The 16,042-nt window shown below is 39.0% G+C and overlaps 1 protein-coding gene across 15 annotated transcripts in view; it reads right to left on the bottom strand.

The window, feature by feature from the left end:
• Positions 1-16,042, bottom strand: part of MBTD1 (mbt domain containing 1) — a 77,602-nt gene that overhangs the window by 43,167 nt on the left and 18,393 nt on the right. For 12 of the 15 annotated variants that reach the window (XM_074388569.1, XM_074388568.1, XM_074388570.1 and 9 more), the window contains one exon: positions 3,001-3,202. In XM_074388569.1, coding sequence (XP_074244670.1) covers positions 3,001-3,202 — 202 coding nt within the window. Of the gene's footprint in view, positions 1-3,000; positions 3,203-4,624; positions 5,406-16,042 lie in introns of those variants that run through there. The other 3 variants (XM_074388578.1, XM_039476545.2, XM_074388579.1) reach the window with 2 other exon arrangements.

Here is a 16,042-nt window from a genome sequence, read left to right as displayed (position 1 = left end):
AGCAGAACTCCTGACTACTATTGCATAATAGATAATAATCTGAAAGGTAAAATTAGACAAGGTTCACAAGAATTAAAGTTCGAAAAAGATAAACAACAAGTAACATAGCAAATCACTGCTTTAGTGAGTTAAAAGTCTCCACCCAAACAGGTAAACTGGAGAGGCCTGTAGTGTAACGGGTACAGTTGGCTCTGTGCTTCCATGGGTTTTTTAGACCTGTGGATTCAACCAAAAGCGGACTGAAAATATTTGGGAAAAAAAAACTGTGTCTGTACTGAACATAACACAGACCGTTTTTTTCTTACTATTCTCTAAACAGTATAGTATTAACAATTATTTGCATGGCATTTATATTGTATTAGGTATAATAATTAATCTAGACATGATTTAAAGTATATAGAAGGATGTACTCAACTTATATGCAGATACATTTTCTTTAAGAAACCTGGAACATTTGTGAATTTTGGTATCTGAGGGAGGTCTTGGAACCAATCCCCCATGGATACCAAGGGACAACTATACTTACAAATCTATGAGAAATCTTGGAAAAAAGATAAAATGCTAGAAGATTGCAGGTGAACAAAGGGTATCTACTGGGAGAAAAAATTGAACAGTTTTCTGTTGCAAAAATTCTAGAACAGATTGTTAAAGAAGGTTCCTGACCACCTAGATAGAAAAGTGGTGATCCCAAGGAAACAGCAAATCTTTGCCAAGAATGACACATGTCAAACTAGAATTCCCACAGGCAGGATCCACGTTCCATGAGGACATGGAGCTTATTCTGTGTCATACATCTGCATATCTCCAGTATTTAAAACAGATGCTAGCACACACAAAGCTTCAATAAACATCATTCCCTTTTATGATAGGATTACTAGACTGCTATGTTATAATCAAACCACGGCAAGAATATACACTAACACAAGTTAACACATTTGACAAAATCTCATGTAGCCTTGACAACAGAATTGAGAAATTTCAGCTAAAGAAGAAGACACCAGGTAGGTTTTAACTGGTAGGATAACCACCCCCAGTAAGCCCTGATAAATAAAGTTTTTTGATATGGTCAGCAGGACTCTCTATCAGCCCCTATGCTGTTCATCTTCTTAACCAAAAGACTAGACTAGGACCAATAGGGCAGAATTATCAAAACTGTAAATGATATAAAACTGGAAGATTAGATGACACAGTATTCAATATTAGATGACAGAATTAGCTATCAACAATTTCTAAGACTAGGCTGGGTGCAGTGGCTCATGCCTGTAATCCCAGCACTTTGGGAGGCCAAGGCAGGCAGATCGCTTGAGCTCAGGAGTTTGAGACCAGCCTGGGCAATATACTGAAAACTGTGCATCTCTGAAAAAAATACAAAAATTAGCCACGTGTGGTAGAATGTGCCTATAGGACCTGCTAATTGGGAGGCTGAGGGGAGAGGATCACCTGAGTTTGGGAGGCAGAGACTGCACTGAGCTGAGATCTTGCCACTGTACCCCAGCCTGGGTAACAGAGCAAGACTGTTTCTAAATAAATAAATAAATATTTCTAGGCCTGGTATGATGGCTCACCCCTGTAATCCCAGCACTTTGGGAGGCTGAGGCAGGTAGATCACTTGAGGTCAGGAGTTTGTGACTAGCCTGGCCAACATGGTGAAATCCCATCTTTACTATAAAACAAAAATATGCCAGGCATCAGGCATGGTGATGCAGGTCTGTAGTCCCGCTACTCGGGAGACTGAGTCAGGAGAACTGCTTGAACCGAGGAGGCGGAGGCTGCAGTGAGTCAAGATTGCACCACTATACTCCAGCCTGGGCAACAGAGTGAGACTGTCTCCAAAAAAAAAAAAAAAAAAAAAAAAAAAAAAATCCTAAGACTGAAAGCAAGAAAAAGGTTATACAGAGAGGTCCAAAGTCCTACACCTTGAGTTTAAAAAGTTAACTGCAGTAAGACTGATTTAAATTGGTTTAGTTTATGTGGTAAAGGTCAAAGGACATCAGTTATTTATAAGTTCATTATTATTTTCAAGAAAACTAAAGCAATTTTGGTGGCACACTGGAAACAGTATCTTGAAAAAGGGAGCTAAAGGTTGAACAATCTTCTGCCCTCACACAGGGTGACCAACTATTTGTTTGGGTCTCACATTTTCTGGATAGTAAAACCAGGACAGTTCCAGGCAAATCAGGATGAACTGTTACCTTACTACCACATAATCTGAAGTATCCCCAGAACACAGTGACCAGGATATTGAGGAATTAAATCACTGTGGCCCACCATGAGAAAAATGGCTGAAGCAACTATGGCTCCTTGGCAAGCCTTAGAGATAAACTAGAACGAAGCGTTCTACTGTGGAAAAAAAGAGATGTCATTAGAAAAAGGATTAGAATTATTCTGTGCGGGTTTAAACAAAAAGTGAAACTTTCCAGACTCCCAGAAGCAAAGTTAAAAAGGCAAAACCAAGACCAAAAGATAAAAGTTGGAGGAAAGAAATTTTGGTTTAGAAAGAGACTATTCTAGTAATTTGAGATACTAAGAAATGAAACTGCTTCCTTTTTCGTTTCCTTTTTCAAGCCAGGTTTTAGGCAGAAAGAAATTCCTTACCGAGTCAGAGAATACCCCAATCACCGGTAATGTTAAAACAGAAATTAGAAGAAAGTAATATAGAGGAGGGAGCCCAACCCTGAATGTCTCTTTTGACTCTATAAGCCTATGATCCTATGCACTGGCACTTTGTTACACTAGCATTTCTTATTTAATTACTGAATTCATGTTCACATGAAGTTACTCACTGGCCTTTTGTTTTTTATTTTGTTGTATTTGCTTTCTACCAGGAGGTAGGCAAAATAAAGAGTTAAACACCAACTCAATGATCTTATCTCCAACTATAAACGTCAGGCTCTATCTCTTCAAACTGCCCCTTACTATGGGGAAATGACAGAAGAAATTAAATGAAAACACACCCTTAAACATAAAGCTGTATAACAGGTGAAGGTTATAAATACTCACCCATGCCAGATTTACCATCTGGGTACGTGTAGACTTGCCCATTGTTTTTGATAATCGGGAGATTAGAAGGTAAAGGAGCGACTTCTTCCTCACTCTCTTCAGAGCTGGAGCTGCTGCTTGTGTCCTCACTGCAGCTGTCATAACCGTCAAACATCCCGAAAGAATCTCTTCTTTTCCTTTCAGATCGTGAAGAATGTTCAGTCTTTGAAGTAGAGAAACCAGTGACACATGACATAGCACTCATATACACCCCCTAAAAGACCTTAGCAAAAATTCTGGTAACTGAGATTTGACAAATGAAAATGTAGCCCTGAGAAATAACCATTTTATTTTCATTTCTTTATTTTTTAAAATTTTTTGACACAGAGTCTTGCTCTGTCACCCAGGCTGGAGTGCAGTGGCACAATCTTGGTTCACTGTAACCTCAACCTCCTGGGTACAGATGATCCTCCCACTTTGGCCTCCTGAGTAGCTGGGACTACAGGCAAGTGCCACCGTGCTAGAAAAATTTTTATGTGTATTTTGTAGGCATAGGGTTTTGCCATGTTGCCCAGGCTGGTTTTTAATTCCTGGTCTCAATCTGCCCACCCTAACCTCCCAAAGGGTTCAGATTATGGGTGTCAGCCACCATGTCCCACCTGATCATTTTTATTATATAGTGAAAAGCTAGAGGTTTGTATTAAAATGGAATCCTCCACACTTCTATGAGGCTAGGCTGGTCTTGAACTCCCAAACTCAGGTGATCTGCTCGCCTCAGCCTCTCAAAGTGCTGGGATTACAGGCATGAGCCACCTGGCCCGGTGACTTTTACAATCATAAGTTTTCATAGAGGCTTGTCTTCTATTAATATATAGCCAGCTTGGTTAGCAGCTAATGTAAGTTTATTGACCCTTAAATGTCAACCCAGAATATCTTATTCTGACTCTATTTTCAGGGAATGTAGTCTTGAAATTTCAGGAGGTCAATGATTACAGATATTTTGTTTTCAATAGTTACAGGCTATCAGCATTTTTTAAAAAAAGTACCACGGTCAAAGATGTTTGGGAAATTTTCCTCATGTCAAGGTCTTCTGGAGACTTTAATATGCTTATGAACATTACGATGATTAAAGCAGAATATACAATATGCAGTCTTCTCCAGTGTATCTTTTAGGACTTCTTTAGAGAAATGTTCTCTCATGTTTTCCATGGTCCTAGCACACACAGAAAATGATCAACTGCACAACACAAGGGGAATAAGCCCCTAGATGCACCCAGCCTAAGGCCTCTGACCATCCTAAGTCTTATAGGAAGGACTATTTTGACATTCTCCGAATTTAAGGCACAGCAGCTGGTAAGCTTTATTCCACTTAGGGAATGCGGTTTTCTAAAGTCTCTTTTTTTTTTTTTTTTGTACTTTTATTCCCCTTGCAAACACTATGACTTATCTAAGTATTTTTTTATACATTACGATAGAATACTAGTGAACTAAATATTAATATGTAAACTATAATTGATTTGCCCTATGTTAAACATACCTTTTATTTACTATGAGGGCGCTTAACTGGAAACTCCTATGTTAGACCAAAACCCCTAAAAGGGACTGCGACTTCACTGAACGGGTGAGTGAGAAAGAACCTACTTACATGCAAAAGACCTACAAGGGAACATTTCAGGTCCGTGCTCTGGGTGAAGAGGCTTCTCTAGGATTTTGTAATCACAGGCCTGCTCTCATGAATAAGTCTGAGGTTGAAAATTTCCCTCCCTTCTATGGTCAGGGAATTCCCAGGCTGAGAAATTAAAGTGGTTCCAGGCTACCAGTGCCCTTTGATACCTAGCAGAAGCAAGCCGAAATTAGATCAGGGAATAAGTCACCTATCGCTCAGGCTTTTCAGCATTCCCACAAATTTTATCAAGTATGAGGGTACAATCAAATAGTAAACACATAATAAGCAATCCACTATAAGCAAGCATCAGCAGAACGTGATTAAGAATCCCTAATACTTTGGGCATTGGAATTGACAGAGACAAAACATAAAATAACCATTACGAGTTGTTTAAGAAGAAGTAAAAATACTATTGAAAAATAAGCAAGTATATAAAACAAACGCACACCAACTTATTAGACATGGCTAAAGAGAATCAGGAAATGGAAGATACATGATAAACACTCAAAATGCAGCGAAGAAAAATACAAAACTGGAAAATAAGATGTTAAAATAAGAGAACAGAATATAAAGATCCAAAACAAGTCTAGTACGAATTCTAAAGGAACGATTATGGAGAATGGAGAAGGCAATGTTGAATTAGATACTGGCTAAGAATTCTGCAGAAATGAGAACATCAATTAGGCCAGATACAGTGGCTCATGTCTATACTCCCAGAACTTTGGGAGACCACTTTGTGGCTCAGGCTGGTCTCAAACTCTTGCTTGACGCCAGGAGTTTGAGACCAGCCTGAGCCACAAAGTGAGACACTGCCTCTACAAAAACAAAAAAGAAACAACAAATTAGGTGGCTGTGGTGGTATGTGCCTGTGGTCCCACCTACTCAGGAGGCTTGAGATGAGAGGTCACTTGAGCTCAGGAGGTTGAGTCTGCAGTGAGCTGAGTGTGCCACTGCATTCCAGCCTGAGCAAGAGTGAGACCTTCCCTCACGGAAAAAAAACAAAACAAAACAAAACAAAGGAAAAAAGAAAAAGAGAGAACATGAACTCACAGATAAAACTATAATGTAAATCAAGCACAACAAAAATATATCCACATCTAAGCAGATCATAGTAAAACTGCAGAACACCAAAGGAAAGATATTAAAAAGCAACCAATCACCACAGTGCAGCTCAGCAGTCAACAAGCTCTGCTCAGGTACACAGTCCAATCCGTTGCTTAGTACCTGACCATTCAGTATGAGCAGACAGGCAGGGATCACTGATCATTTGAAAAAGGCCTCTAAGATTATGAAAGACCAAAACAAATCTCCAGGAAAAATGCATCTATAGAAAGCAGAAGAAATGCAGAAAAACCCCAACTTCTTCAGAGATGTTAAGAACAGGATACTATCAGAGAACAAGATAGAACTTGGAATTTAAAAACAAAAATGGCAAAACAAATTCAATGAATGAATGATAAAGTCAAGAAAATCTTTCAAAAAGCGTGTGTGTGGGTATACATGAGACAAAAAGCTAGGCAAAAAGAAAGAAAAAAATAAGAGTTTAATCTAGAAGATCCATAATCCAATTAAGAGATATTCAAGAAACAGAAAACAGACGGGAACAAAGTTACTTTCATAAACGAAAGAAAAAAAAAACCTCCCAAGACCAAAACGGAGCATCCATATTTAAAGAGACCATAATTAGCTCAGATTAACAACTTAAAATTTTTTTTAAACCAACATGCATCATTAAACAATTCAGAACTCTGCCAACACTGGTAGTAAAAGCTTTGACACTATGCTACATAAAAAGAGAAGGGGATCAAAATATCAGTGGGCTTCTGAACAGCAAGACTGACAAATGTATTGTCTTCAGATTTCTAAAGAAAAAAATTCTTATCAGATAATCTATACTCAAAGCTCCAAGTGAAAATAAACAAAATTAAAAACAGAAAAAAGGGAAAAAAATGAAAACAATGTTGGTTTTTTGAGAACCATGAAACTGATAAACCTCAAATCAGAGATAGAAAAAGAGAGAGAAGACACAAATATCCTAGTATCATAAATAAAATAAGTAACAAGTCCAGGCGTGGTGGCTCACACCTGTAATCTCAGCAGTCTGAGAGGCCGAGGTAGGCAGATCACCTGAGGTCAGGAGTTTGAGACCAATCTGGCCAACGTAATGAAACTCCATCTCTACTAAAAATACAAAAATTAAATGGGTGTGGTGGCATGTGCCTGTAGTCCCAGCTACTTGGGAGGCTAAGGCAGGAAAATTGATTGAAGCCAGGAGGCAGAGGTTGCAGTGAGCTGAGATCATGCCACTGCACTCCAGCCTGGGACACAGAGCACACTTTGACTTGGTGGCGGTGGTTGGTGGGGGGAGAGAGAAAGCAGTAACATTGCTGCAGATTCCATGGATATTAAAAAGATTATCAACAACCTTATGACATTAAATTTGACAACTTGGATGAAATGGACAAATTCATTCAGAGATATAGAACCAAATGTCACTCATAAAAAAAGATAACAATAATTCTTTACTGAATTTAGTTTCAATAGAAACTGAATTTGTTAAAGATCTTCCCACAAATGAAACTCTAGGCTCAAATTGTTTTATTGGGGAATTCTACTTAGGAAATACTATAGACTTTATACTAACTTTTCTAGAATATTGAACAGAATGTAACAGTTTCCAAACTCATTCTATTAGGTCAGCATTACTTTGTTTCCCAAACCAGATAAAGCCATCAGAAGAAAACTACAGAATAATATAATGAATATAGAATACAACTTTTTTTTTTTTTTTTTTTTTTTTTTTTTTTTTTTTTTTGAGACAGAGTCTCACTCAGCTGTCTAGGCTAGAGTCCAGCAGTGAGATCTTGGCACACTGTGATTTCTGCCTCCTGGGTTCAAGCTATTCTTGTGCCTTAGCCTCCTGAGTAGCTAGGATTACCGGCGTGTGCCATCATATGCAGCTAATTTTTGTAATTTTAGTACAGGTTTCACCACGTTGAATTTTAGTAATTTTAGTACAGGTTTCACCAGGCTGGTCTCGAACTCCTGACCTCAGGTAATCCACCCGCCTTGGCCACCCAAAGTGCTGGGATTACAGGTGTGAGCCATCATGCCCAACTGGATGAAAGTATTAACAAAATTTTAGCAGACTGAACCTAACAATATATAAAAAGAACATAGCATGACTAAATATGTTTCTTCCAGGAATGCAAAACTAATTCAACATTTGAAAAATCAACAAATTCACCACATTAACAGACCAAAGAGGAGCCATATAATAACCTTGAAATATGCAGAAAATGCACTTGATAAAATTCAACACTGATCCCTGATAAATATTCTTAGCAAACTAGGAATAAACTTCCTCACCTGATAAAGAGCATTTAGGAAAATTCTAATGCTAGCATCATACTTAATGGCAAAAGGCTGCCTACTTTCCCCATAAGACCGTATTGGTACACTTTTGTTCAACACTCTATTAGTAATGAAGTTCTAACCAGTGCAATAAGGCACAAAAAAGAAGGGAATCCATATTCGAAAAGGAGTAAATACATCTTTATTCCCAGACAAAATAATTATGTAGAAAATCTGATGCAATCTATGAAAAGCTATTGGGACAAATAAGTGAATTCAGCAAAACTGGAGGACACATTATTAACAAAAAAAAAATTAGTTGTGTTTTTATATAGCAACAAACAACTGGAAACTGAAACTTTAAAACACTATTTACAATACTGTTGACGATTATAAAACAACTGGGGATACATCTGGTAAAAGATGTACAAGACTGGAATCTTGAAAATGACAAAATACGGCTTTAAAAAAATCTTTGTTTTTTGAGATGAAGTCTCGCTCTGTCACCCACGCTGGAATACAGTGGCATGACCTTGGCTCACTGCAACCTATGCCTCCTGGGTTCAAGTGATTGATTCTCCTGCCTCAGCCTCAGTAGCTGAGCTTACAGGCATGTACCACGATGCCCGGCTAATTTTTGTATTTTTAGTAGAGACAGGGTTTCACCATGTTGGCCAGGATGGTCTCAAACTCTTGACCTCATGATCCAACTGCCTCGGCCTCCCAATGTGCTGGGATTACTGGCATGCAGCACGTCCAGCCTGTTTTTGTATTTTTGAGATGGGGTCTCACTGTTGGCCAGGCTGGGGTGCAGTGGCATGATTTCAGCTCACTGTAACCTTCACCTCCTGGGTTCAAGCAATTCTCCTGCCTCAGCCTCCCGAGTAGCTGGGATTATAGCCGTGTGCCCCTATGCCCAGCTAATTCTTGTATTTTTAGTAGAGACATGGTTTTGCCATGTTGGCCAGGATGGTCTCAAACTCCTGGACTCAAGTGATCTGCTTGCCTCGGCCTCCCAAAGCTGGGATTACAGGCATGAGCTGCTGCACCCAGCCTATGTTTTCTATGCCACTTTGTGTACAGCTCATCAAGGTCAGCCTTGTTCATTTCTATCCTCCTAGTATGTGTCACAGTTCAATGGTGTGGCACAAGGCCTGAGGCAAGGAGGTCCCTGCTGCCTCTGGAGGCCCTGGCTGAACCTCCATTGCCTCTCCCTGTTTGCTTATATATCTATAGATATATACATGGTCAATTGATTTTTGACAAAGCTCAAAAAGCAATTTAGTAGAGGAAAAAAAATAGTCTTTGAACAAATGGTGCTAGACTAGAAGAATTGAGACATTCATGTGTCAAAATACCACCTTGATCCATACTTCACAACATATATAAAAATTAACTGAAAGTGGTTCATAAGCCTAAATGTAAGAAGTACCGTTAAGGGTTCTATAAAACTTACGGGAAAAAATATTAATAACCTTGTGTTATGCAAAAAGTTTTTAACGATGACATAAAAATATGACCCATAAAAAAAAATTCAGCTGGGTACAGTGGCTCACACCTGTAATCCCAACACTTTGGGAGGCCGAGGCAGGTGGATCACCTGAGGTCAGTAGTTCAAGACCACCCTGGCCAACACAGTGAAACCCCATCTCTACTAAAAATACAAAAATTAGCTGAGTATGGTGGTGGGTTCCTGTAGTCTCAGCTACTTGGGAGACTGAGGTGGAAGAATCACTTGAACCCAGGAGGTGAGTCAAGATCGTGCCATTGCATTCCAGTCTGGGCAACAGTGCAAGACTCCATCTCAAAAAAAAAAAAAAAAAAAAAAAAAAAGAAAAAGAAAAAATAATTCATAAATTAGATTTTGTCAAAATTTAGAATTTCTGCTCTCTGAAAGACAATGTTAAGAGAGTAAGACACAGACTGGGAAAAAATATTTGCAAATCATAGATTTGATAAGGGATTTTTATCTAGAAGTATTAAAACTCAATGACTGAAATAACCCAATTGAAAAAAAGGGGCAAAAGATCTAAACAGAAATTCAAAGATACACGGCCAATTAACAATATGAAAAGATGCTCAGCATCCCTGGTCACTGAGAAAACACAAATTAAAACCACAAGATACTGTAACACACCTATTAGAATGGCTAAAATTTATAAAAGTCCTGTATAGTAAGTATGGCAAAAAAAATTCTCATACATTATGGATGGGAATGTAAAATGATACAAACATGTTGGAAAGCACGTTTTTTTTTCTTCTTTAAAATGAAGTCTTGCTGTCACCCAGGCTGGGGTGCAATAGCGGGACCTCAGCTCACCGTAACCTCCACCTCCCAGGTTCAAGCTATTCTCCTGCCTCAGCCTCCTGAGTAGCTGGGATTACAGATGCCTGCCACCATGCCCAGCTAAGTTTTGTATTTTTAGTAGAGACAGGGTTTTACTATGTTGGCCAGGCTGGTCTCAAACTCCTGACCTTGTGATCCATCTGCCTCGGCCTCCCAAAGTGCTAGAATTACAGGCTTGAACCACTGCCCCCGGCCCAGGCAGTTTCTTAAAAAGTTAAACAATCACCTACCACCCATTCCACTCATAGATATGTACATGAGATAAAGGCATCAGCCCATGCAAAGACATAAACACCAATGATCATGATAGCCCCAAACTGGAAACAATCTAAATGCCCATCAATAAGTGATTACACAAACTGTGGTACATCCATACAATGATTCCATTTTGCTCCTCGGTAATAAAAGGAATGAATTATTGATATACACAGTGTGGATGAACCTCATCATAATTATGACTGAAAGCCAGACCCCAAAATGTCTTACTGTATGACTCTTTAAAAATGCAAACTAGCCGTACAGTGACTGCGGCAGGTCAGTAATTACCTGGGGATGGAGTAAGGGCCAGCAGTGGAAAAGAGAGTTATAGAGGAGTGTGAGGAAACTCTTGGAGATGAGGAATATACTATCTAGATTGTGGTGATGGTTTCATGAGTGTACACCTATGTTTATGTGCAGTTAAATTTTGTCAATTTTTACTTCAATAAAGCCATTTAAAAAATCTATATCCAGCCAAATTATCAACCAAGTCTAATGGTAGAAAACGTATTTTCAGATATGCCCCTGAAGCCCCTTCAAAAAACTTAGTTCCTATGTTCACTTTTTCTCAGGAGATGATTAGAAGATATGCTTCATTATAACATCAAAGTAACCAAGAAAGAGGAAGAATGGTTGACTTAGGAACTAAATGATTCAACACAGCACAGAGGTAATGAGAGTTTCCAAAGCAATGATAAAGGATGTCTCTGGGTTACAGCTGCATAGCAGATTTAGACAGCAAACAGATAGTGTCAGGGAAAGAGGATGGACAATGGCTCTGGAAGGGCTCTAGGAAAAATATGAATTTTTGTGTTTGGAACTTGTTGCAGCAGCACGTGGAAAAAGGCAACAGACACCTTCAACGCTGACTAAATGAAAAAAATGAACCAATCAGTAACTGCAGGAAACAAAGTTGTATCAGAAAGGAAACAGTACAGTGACTGGCTGGGAAGCTGTAAATACTATTTCTGTACTATATAAACACTAGCAATTTAAACAAAAGTGTGATAAAAGTCAATGAAGTGGGCCCTGCACGGTAGCTCACGCCTGTAATCTCAGAACTTTCGGAAGCTGAGGTGGGCAGATCACTTGAAGTTGGGAGTTCAAGACCAGCCTGGCTAACATGGTGAAACCTGTCTGCATGAAAAACACATAAATTAACTGGACGTGGTGGTGTGTGCCTGTATTCCCAGCTATGTGGGAGGCAGAGGCAGGGGAACTGCTTGAAACTGGGAGGTGGAGGCTGCAGTGAGCCAAGATCACACCACTGCACTCCAGCTTGGGCAACCAAGCAAGTCTCCGTCTCAAAAAAAAAAAAGTCAATGAAATGAGTAAGTGTGAAAACAAGATGACTCATTTCTCAATGAGATTTAAAAAGAAAATTTTAAAAATCAACTTGAATAGAAACAGTTTAGGGGATAGAGATTAAAAGAGCAAATGTCTATTTGTATCAACTAATACATTTTTTATTTTTCATAAAGCTTAATTCATTAAATTTAAATTACTGCCCTTTATAAGATCACGCCCTTTTTACTTTCACGTAAGAATGGTTATAGGTTTTTACCATTCGGCCGGGCGCGGTGGCTCAAGCTTGTAATCCTAGCACTTTGGGAGGCCGAGGCGGGTGGATCACGAGGTCAAGAGATCGAGACCATCCTGGTCAACATGGTGAAACCCCGTCTCTACTAAAAATACAAAAAAATTAGCTGGGCATGGTGGTGCGTGCCTGTAATCCCGGCTACTCAGGAGGCTGAGGCAGGAGAATTGCCTGAACCCAGGAGGCGGAGGTTGCGGTGAGCCGAGATCGCGCCATTGCACTCCAGCCTGGGTAACAAGAGTGAAACTCTGTCTCAAAAAAAAAAAAAAAAAAAAAAATTCTCTGAGGAAAAAGATAGAAATCTGATGTTAAATAGAAACATTAAATACGTAATTTTATTTATAAATTCATAAGTTACTTAAGTTCCAACAATAAAAGAACATCTGGACACTCTTTACCTTGACTGACCAATGATTAACATTTTCTCCCAATTATTCCTATCTATATTTTTCCCTCTCAACCATTAATGAGTGGTTTATATGCTTTAAGCCCTTTCAACTCTAAATCAGAACTAGAAGCACAGCTCAGGATTTTTTAACCTTGGCAATATTACTTTGGGCCAGAAAATGCTTTGCTATAGGAGGCAAGCCTGTACATTATAAGATGTCTAGTATCATTTCTGGTAGCAACACTCGCCTTTATCCCTCAGCTGTGACAACCAAAAATGTCTTTAGGTATTGCCAAATGTCCCCTGGGAGAAAAAAAAAAATCTCAGTTGAGAACTATTGCCTCATTCTTCAATGTGCCTTTCCTAATAGAAGGACATTCTCTTACATAACCACAGGTCAGCTATCATCTTCAAGGAGTTTAACATAAACCCAATACTTAATCATCTTATCTACCATACATATTCCAGTTTTGTCAACTGACTCAACAATACCCTTCTTCACAAGATCTTTTTTTCTTCAGTCCAGGATCATGTATTTCATTTATCATGTGCCTTAGTTTTCAATGTAGGAGACCTTATCTTTTTAAATATTTGGTGTCTTTTAAGAATGCAGTCCCTTTAAGACATTTTACTCTTTTTCTATAAATCTTTAACTATTCTCAAAAGTTTTTCCTTAACTAATTTTTCTGAGAAGCTATAAATTTTACAGAAAAAGTGAAAATTTTGTAGAGTTCCTGTATGCCCTAGTTTCTACATTAGTATTGAACAAGCTATAATAAACACTGATACATATACTGTCATTAAAGTCGATTCATTCTGTTTTTCTTCATTTTTACTGTTCTTTTTGCATTCCAAGATCCCACAGTACATTTAGTTACTGTAAGTCTTCATTACTTAAGTTGTCCTACTGCTTCTCTTGGTTGTGACAATTTCTCAGGTTTTCCTGTTTTTTTTTGTTTTGTTTTGTTTTTAAATGACCTTGACAGTTTTGAGGAATCTTGGTCAAATATTTTGCAGACTGTTGTACTGGAATTTGTCTGATAGTTTCATTATCAGGCTGGAGTTAGTTTTTGGCAGGTACATCACTGAGGTAAAGTGTCCTTTGTATCACAGCATTTCAATGATATATACTAACATGACTTATCAATGCCCAGGATGTTGATCATCTGGTTGAGGTAGTGTTTATCAGGTTTCTCCACTGTGAAGTTACTCTGAATCTCTTCCCAAACTGTACTCTTTGGAAGAAAGTGACCATGTATACCCCATACATAAGGAGCACGTAGTTAGTTACACTCCCCTCCTTGAGAGTGAAGTATTCCTATGAAGTATTTGGAATTCTTCTGCATAGATTACCTTTTTTAAAAAATAAAAATTTTCTCATTTTAGGTTTTAGGTGTCCTCAGGATTATAGTTAGGTTGCACTGCCTAACTGATGCTATCATTTTCAAGGCATCAAATCCAGACACGTGATGTCCATCTGTCCCTTACTGGTGATGTTAATTTTTCTTTCTTTTTTTTTTTTTTTTTTTTTTTTGAGACGGGGTCAGTCTCCCTGTGTTACCCAGGCTGCAGTGCAGTGATGCGATTTTGGCCCACTGCAACCTCCACCTCCAGGGTTCAAGCAATCCTGTCGCAGCCTCCTCAATGTCTGGGATTACACGTGTGCACCACCTCGCCCAGCTAATTTTTCTCCACTGTACTTCTATTATTTTCTTTAATAAGCAATCTATGGGGAGACAATTACAGAAAATTCAAATATTCAGCTCACCAAATTTTCACTCAAGATTTAGAATCCAATGATTCTGGCCCAATCTCATGATGATTTCCCAACCCCAACATTCCCTCCATGTTTATCATCGGCATTCTCTAAGGAAGAGCTTTCTTTTCATTATTGGTACCAACTCATAGATTTCTATTTTTCAATGTTGTATTTTTTATTTTTTGAGATGGAGTCTTGCTGTCACCCAGGCATGATCTTGGCTCACTGCAACCTCCACCTCCCAGGTGCAAGTGATTCTTCTGCTTCAGCCTCCCAAGTAGCTGGGATTACAGGTGCCTGCCACCACTCCTGGCTAGTTTTTTTTTGTACTTTTAGTAGAGACAGGGTTTTAGCATGTTGGCCAGGCTGGTTTTGAACTCCTGACCTCAAGTGATCTGCCCACCTCAGCCTCCCAAAGTGCTAGGATTACAGGCGTGACCCACGACACTCAGCCTACTTTTCAAGGTTTTACAACTCATCGTCTTTAATTATCTGGGGATCATATTGTCCCAGAGTAGGCCAGTGGAAGCCCCTTAAAGCCTACTCCTGTGTCACTCTGACATGCCTCTATCAATTTTTTGAGCATTTCCCTACTTTCTGGCATAAAAAGATATTCCAGGCTTATCTTATAACCATTTCTCTGTCCCAGCCCTGGAACCAAACATTTCTCCAAACAGCCTTGGTATCTTTTAGTGGGGAATAATGTAAGAAAGATCTAGGCGTTCCATGTACTTATTGCTATTTGATTATCTCTTTGCTTCTAGGTCTTTTCAGTGGACAAAAAAATATATACACACATGCATATGACATATGTATACACACGTGTATTTTAGAAAATCAGGAGTTCACATTTAAATGCCCAATTCCAAGCAATCCCCACAGGGCTTTCTTCTCACCTTCCCACACTTCACATTTGTGTCTCTTCGACAGAATGCCAGTTCTTAACAAAAACATGTCTAATGATCTGTTCAATACTTTTAAGACATTTAAATAGTTACAGAAGCATTACATCATACCACTTCAAAAAGCAGTTTTCAGAATTTCTTTGCAGTCACTTCTCTCTAGACTGAATACTGAGTATTAAAAGTTACTTGGATTATTTATTTCAATGTGGTTATTACTGATTTGAAGTAAGTTAGAATTGGTTTGCTTTTTTTTTTTTTTTTTTTGAGACGGAGTTTGGCTCTTGTTACCCAGGCTGGAGTGCAATGGCGCGATCTTGGCTCACCGCAACCTCCACCTCCTGGGTTCAGGCAATTCTCCTGCCTCAGCCTCCTGAGTAGCTGGGATTACAGGCACGCACCACCATGCCCAGCTAATTTTTTGTATTTTTAGTAGGGACAGGGTTTCACCATGTTGACCAGGATGGTCTCGATCTCTTGACCTCGTGATCCATCCGCCTCGGCCTCCCAAAGTGCTGGGATTACAGGCGTGAGCCACCGCGCCCGGCCCTGCTTTTGGTTTTTAATTTCCTCTATCATCCTTATTGAATTAGTTTCATTTCTGGGGGGGAGGGGGCTACTGAGAAGATCATCCTTCTGGCAAAAATAAAGAACTATACAAATAGCTGCAACTCAAAGAAATGTCATTTCCTTCCCTGCCTCACCACCCACCCTGTTAAGTGGGTAACCAACTTTTATCACTTTCTGGTTCATTTTTCTTGTTTGTATATATTTTGAAAAAGTAAACAGGTA

This window comes from Saimiri boliviensis, chromosome 17 (genome assembly GCF_048565385.1).
Source record: "Saimiri boliviensis isolate mSaiBol1 chromosome 17, mSaiBol1.pri, whole genome shotgun sequence".
Lineage (NCBI taxonomy): Eukaryota > Metazoa > Chordata > Mammalia > Primates > Cebidae > Saimiri > Saimiri boliviensis.
This window is presented reverse-complemented; position numbering and strand designations above follow the sequence as displayed.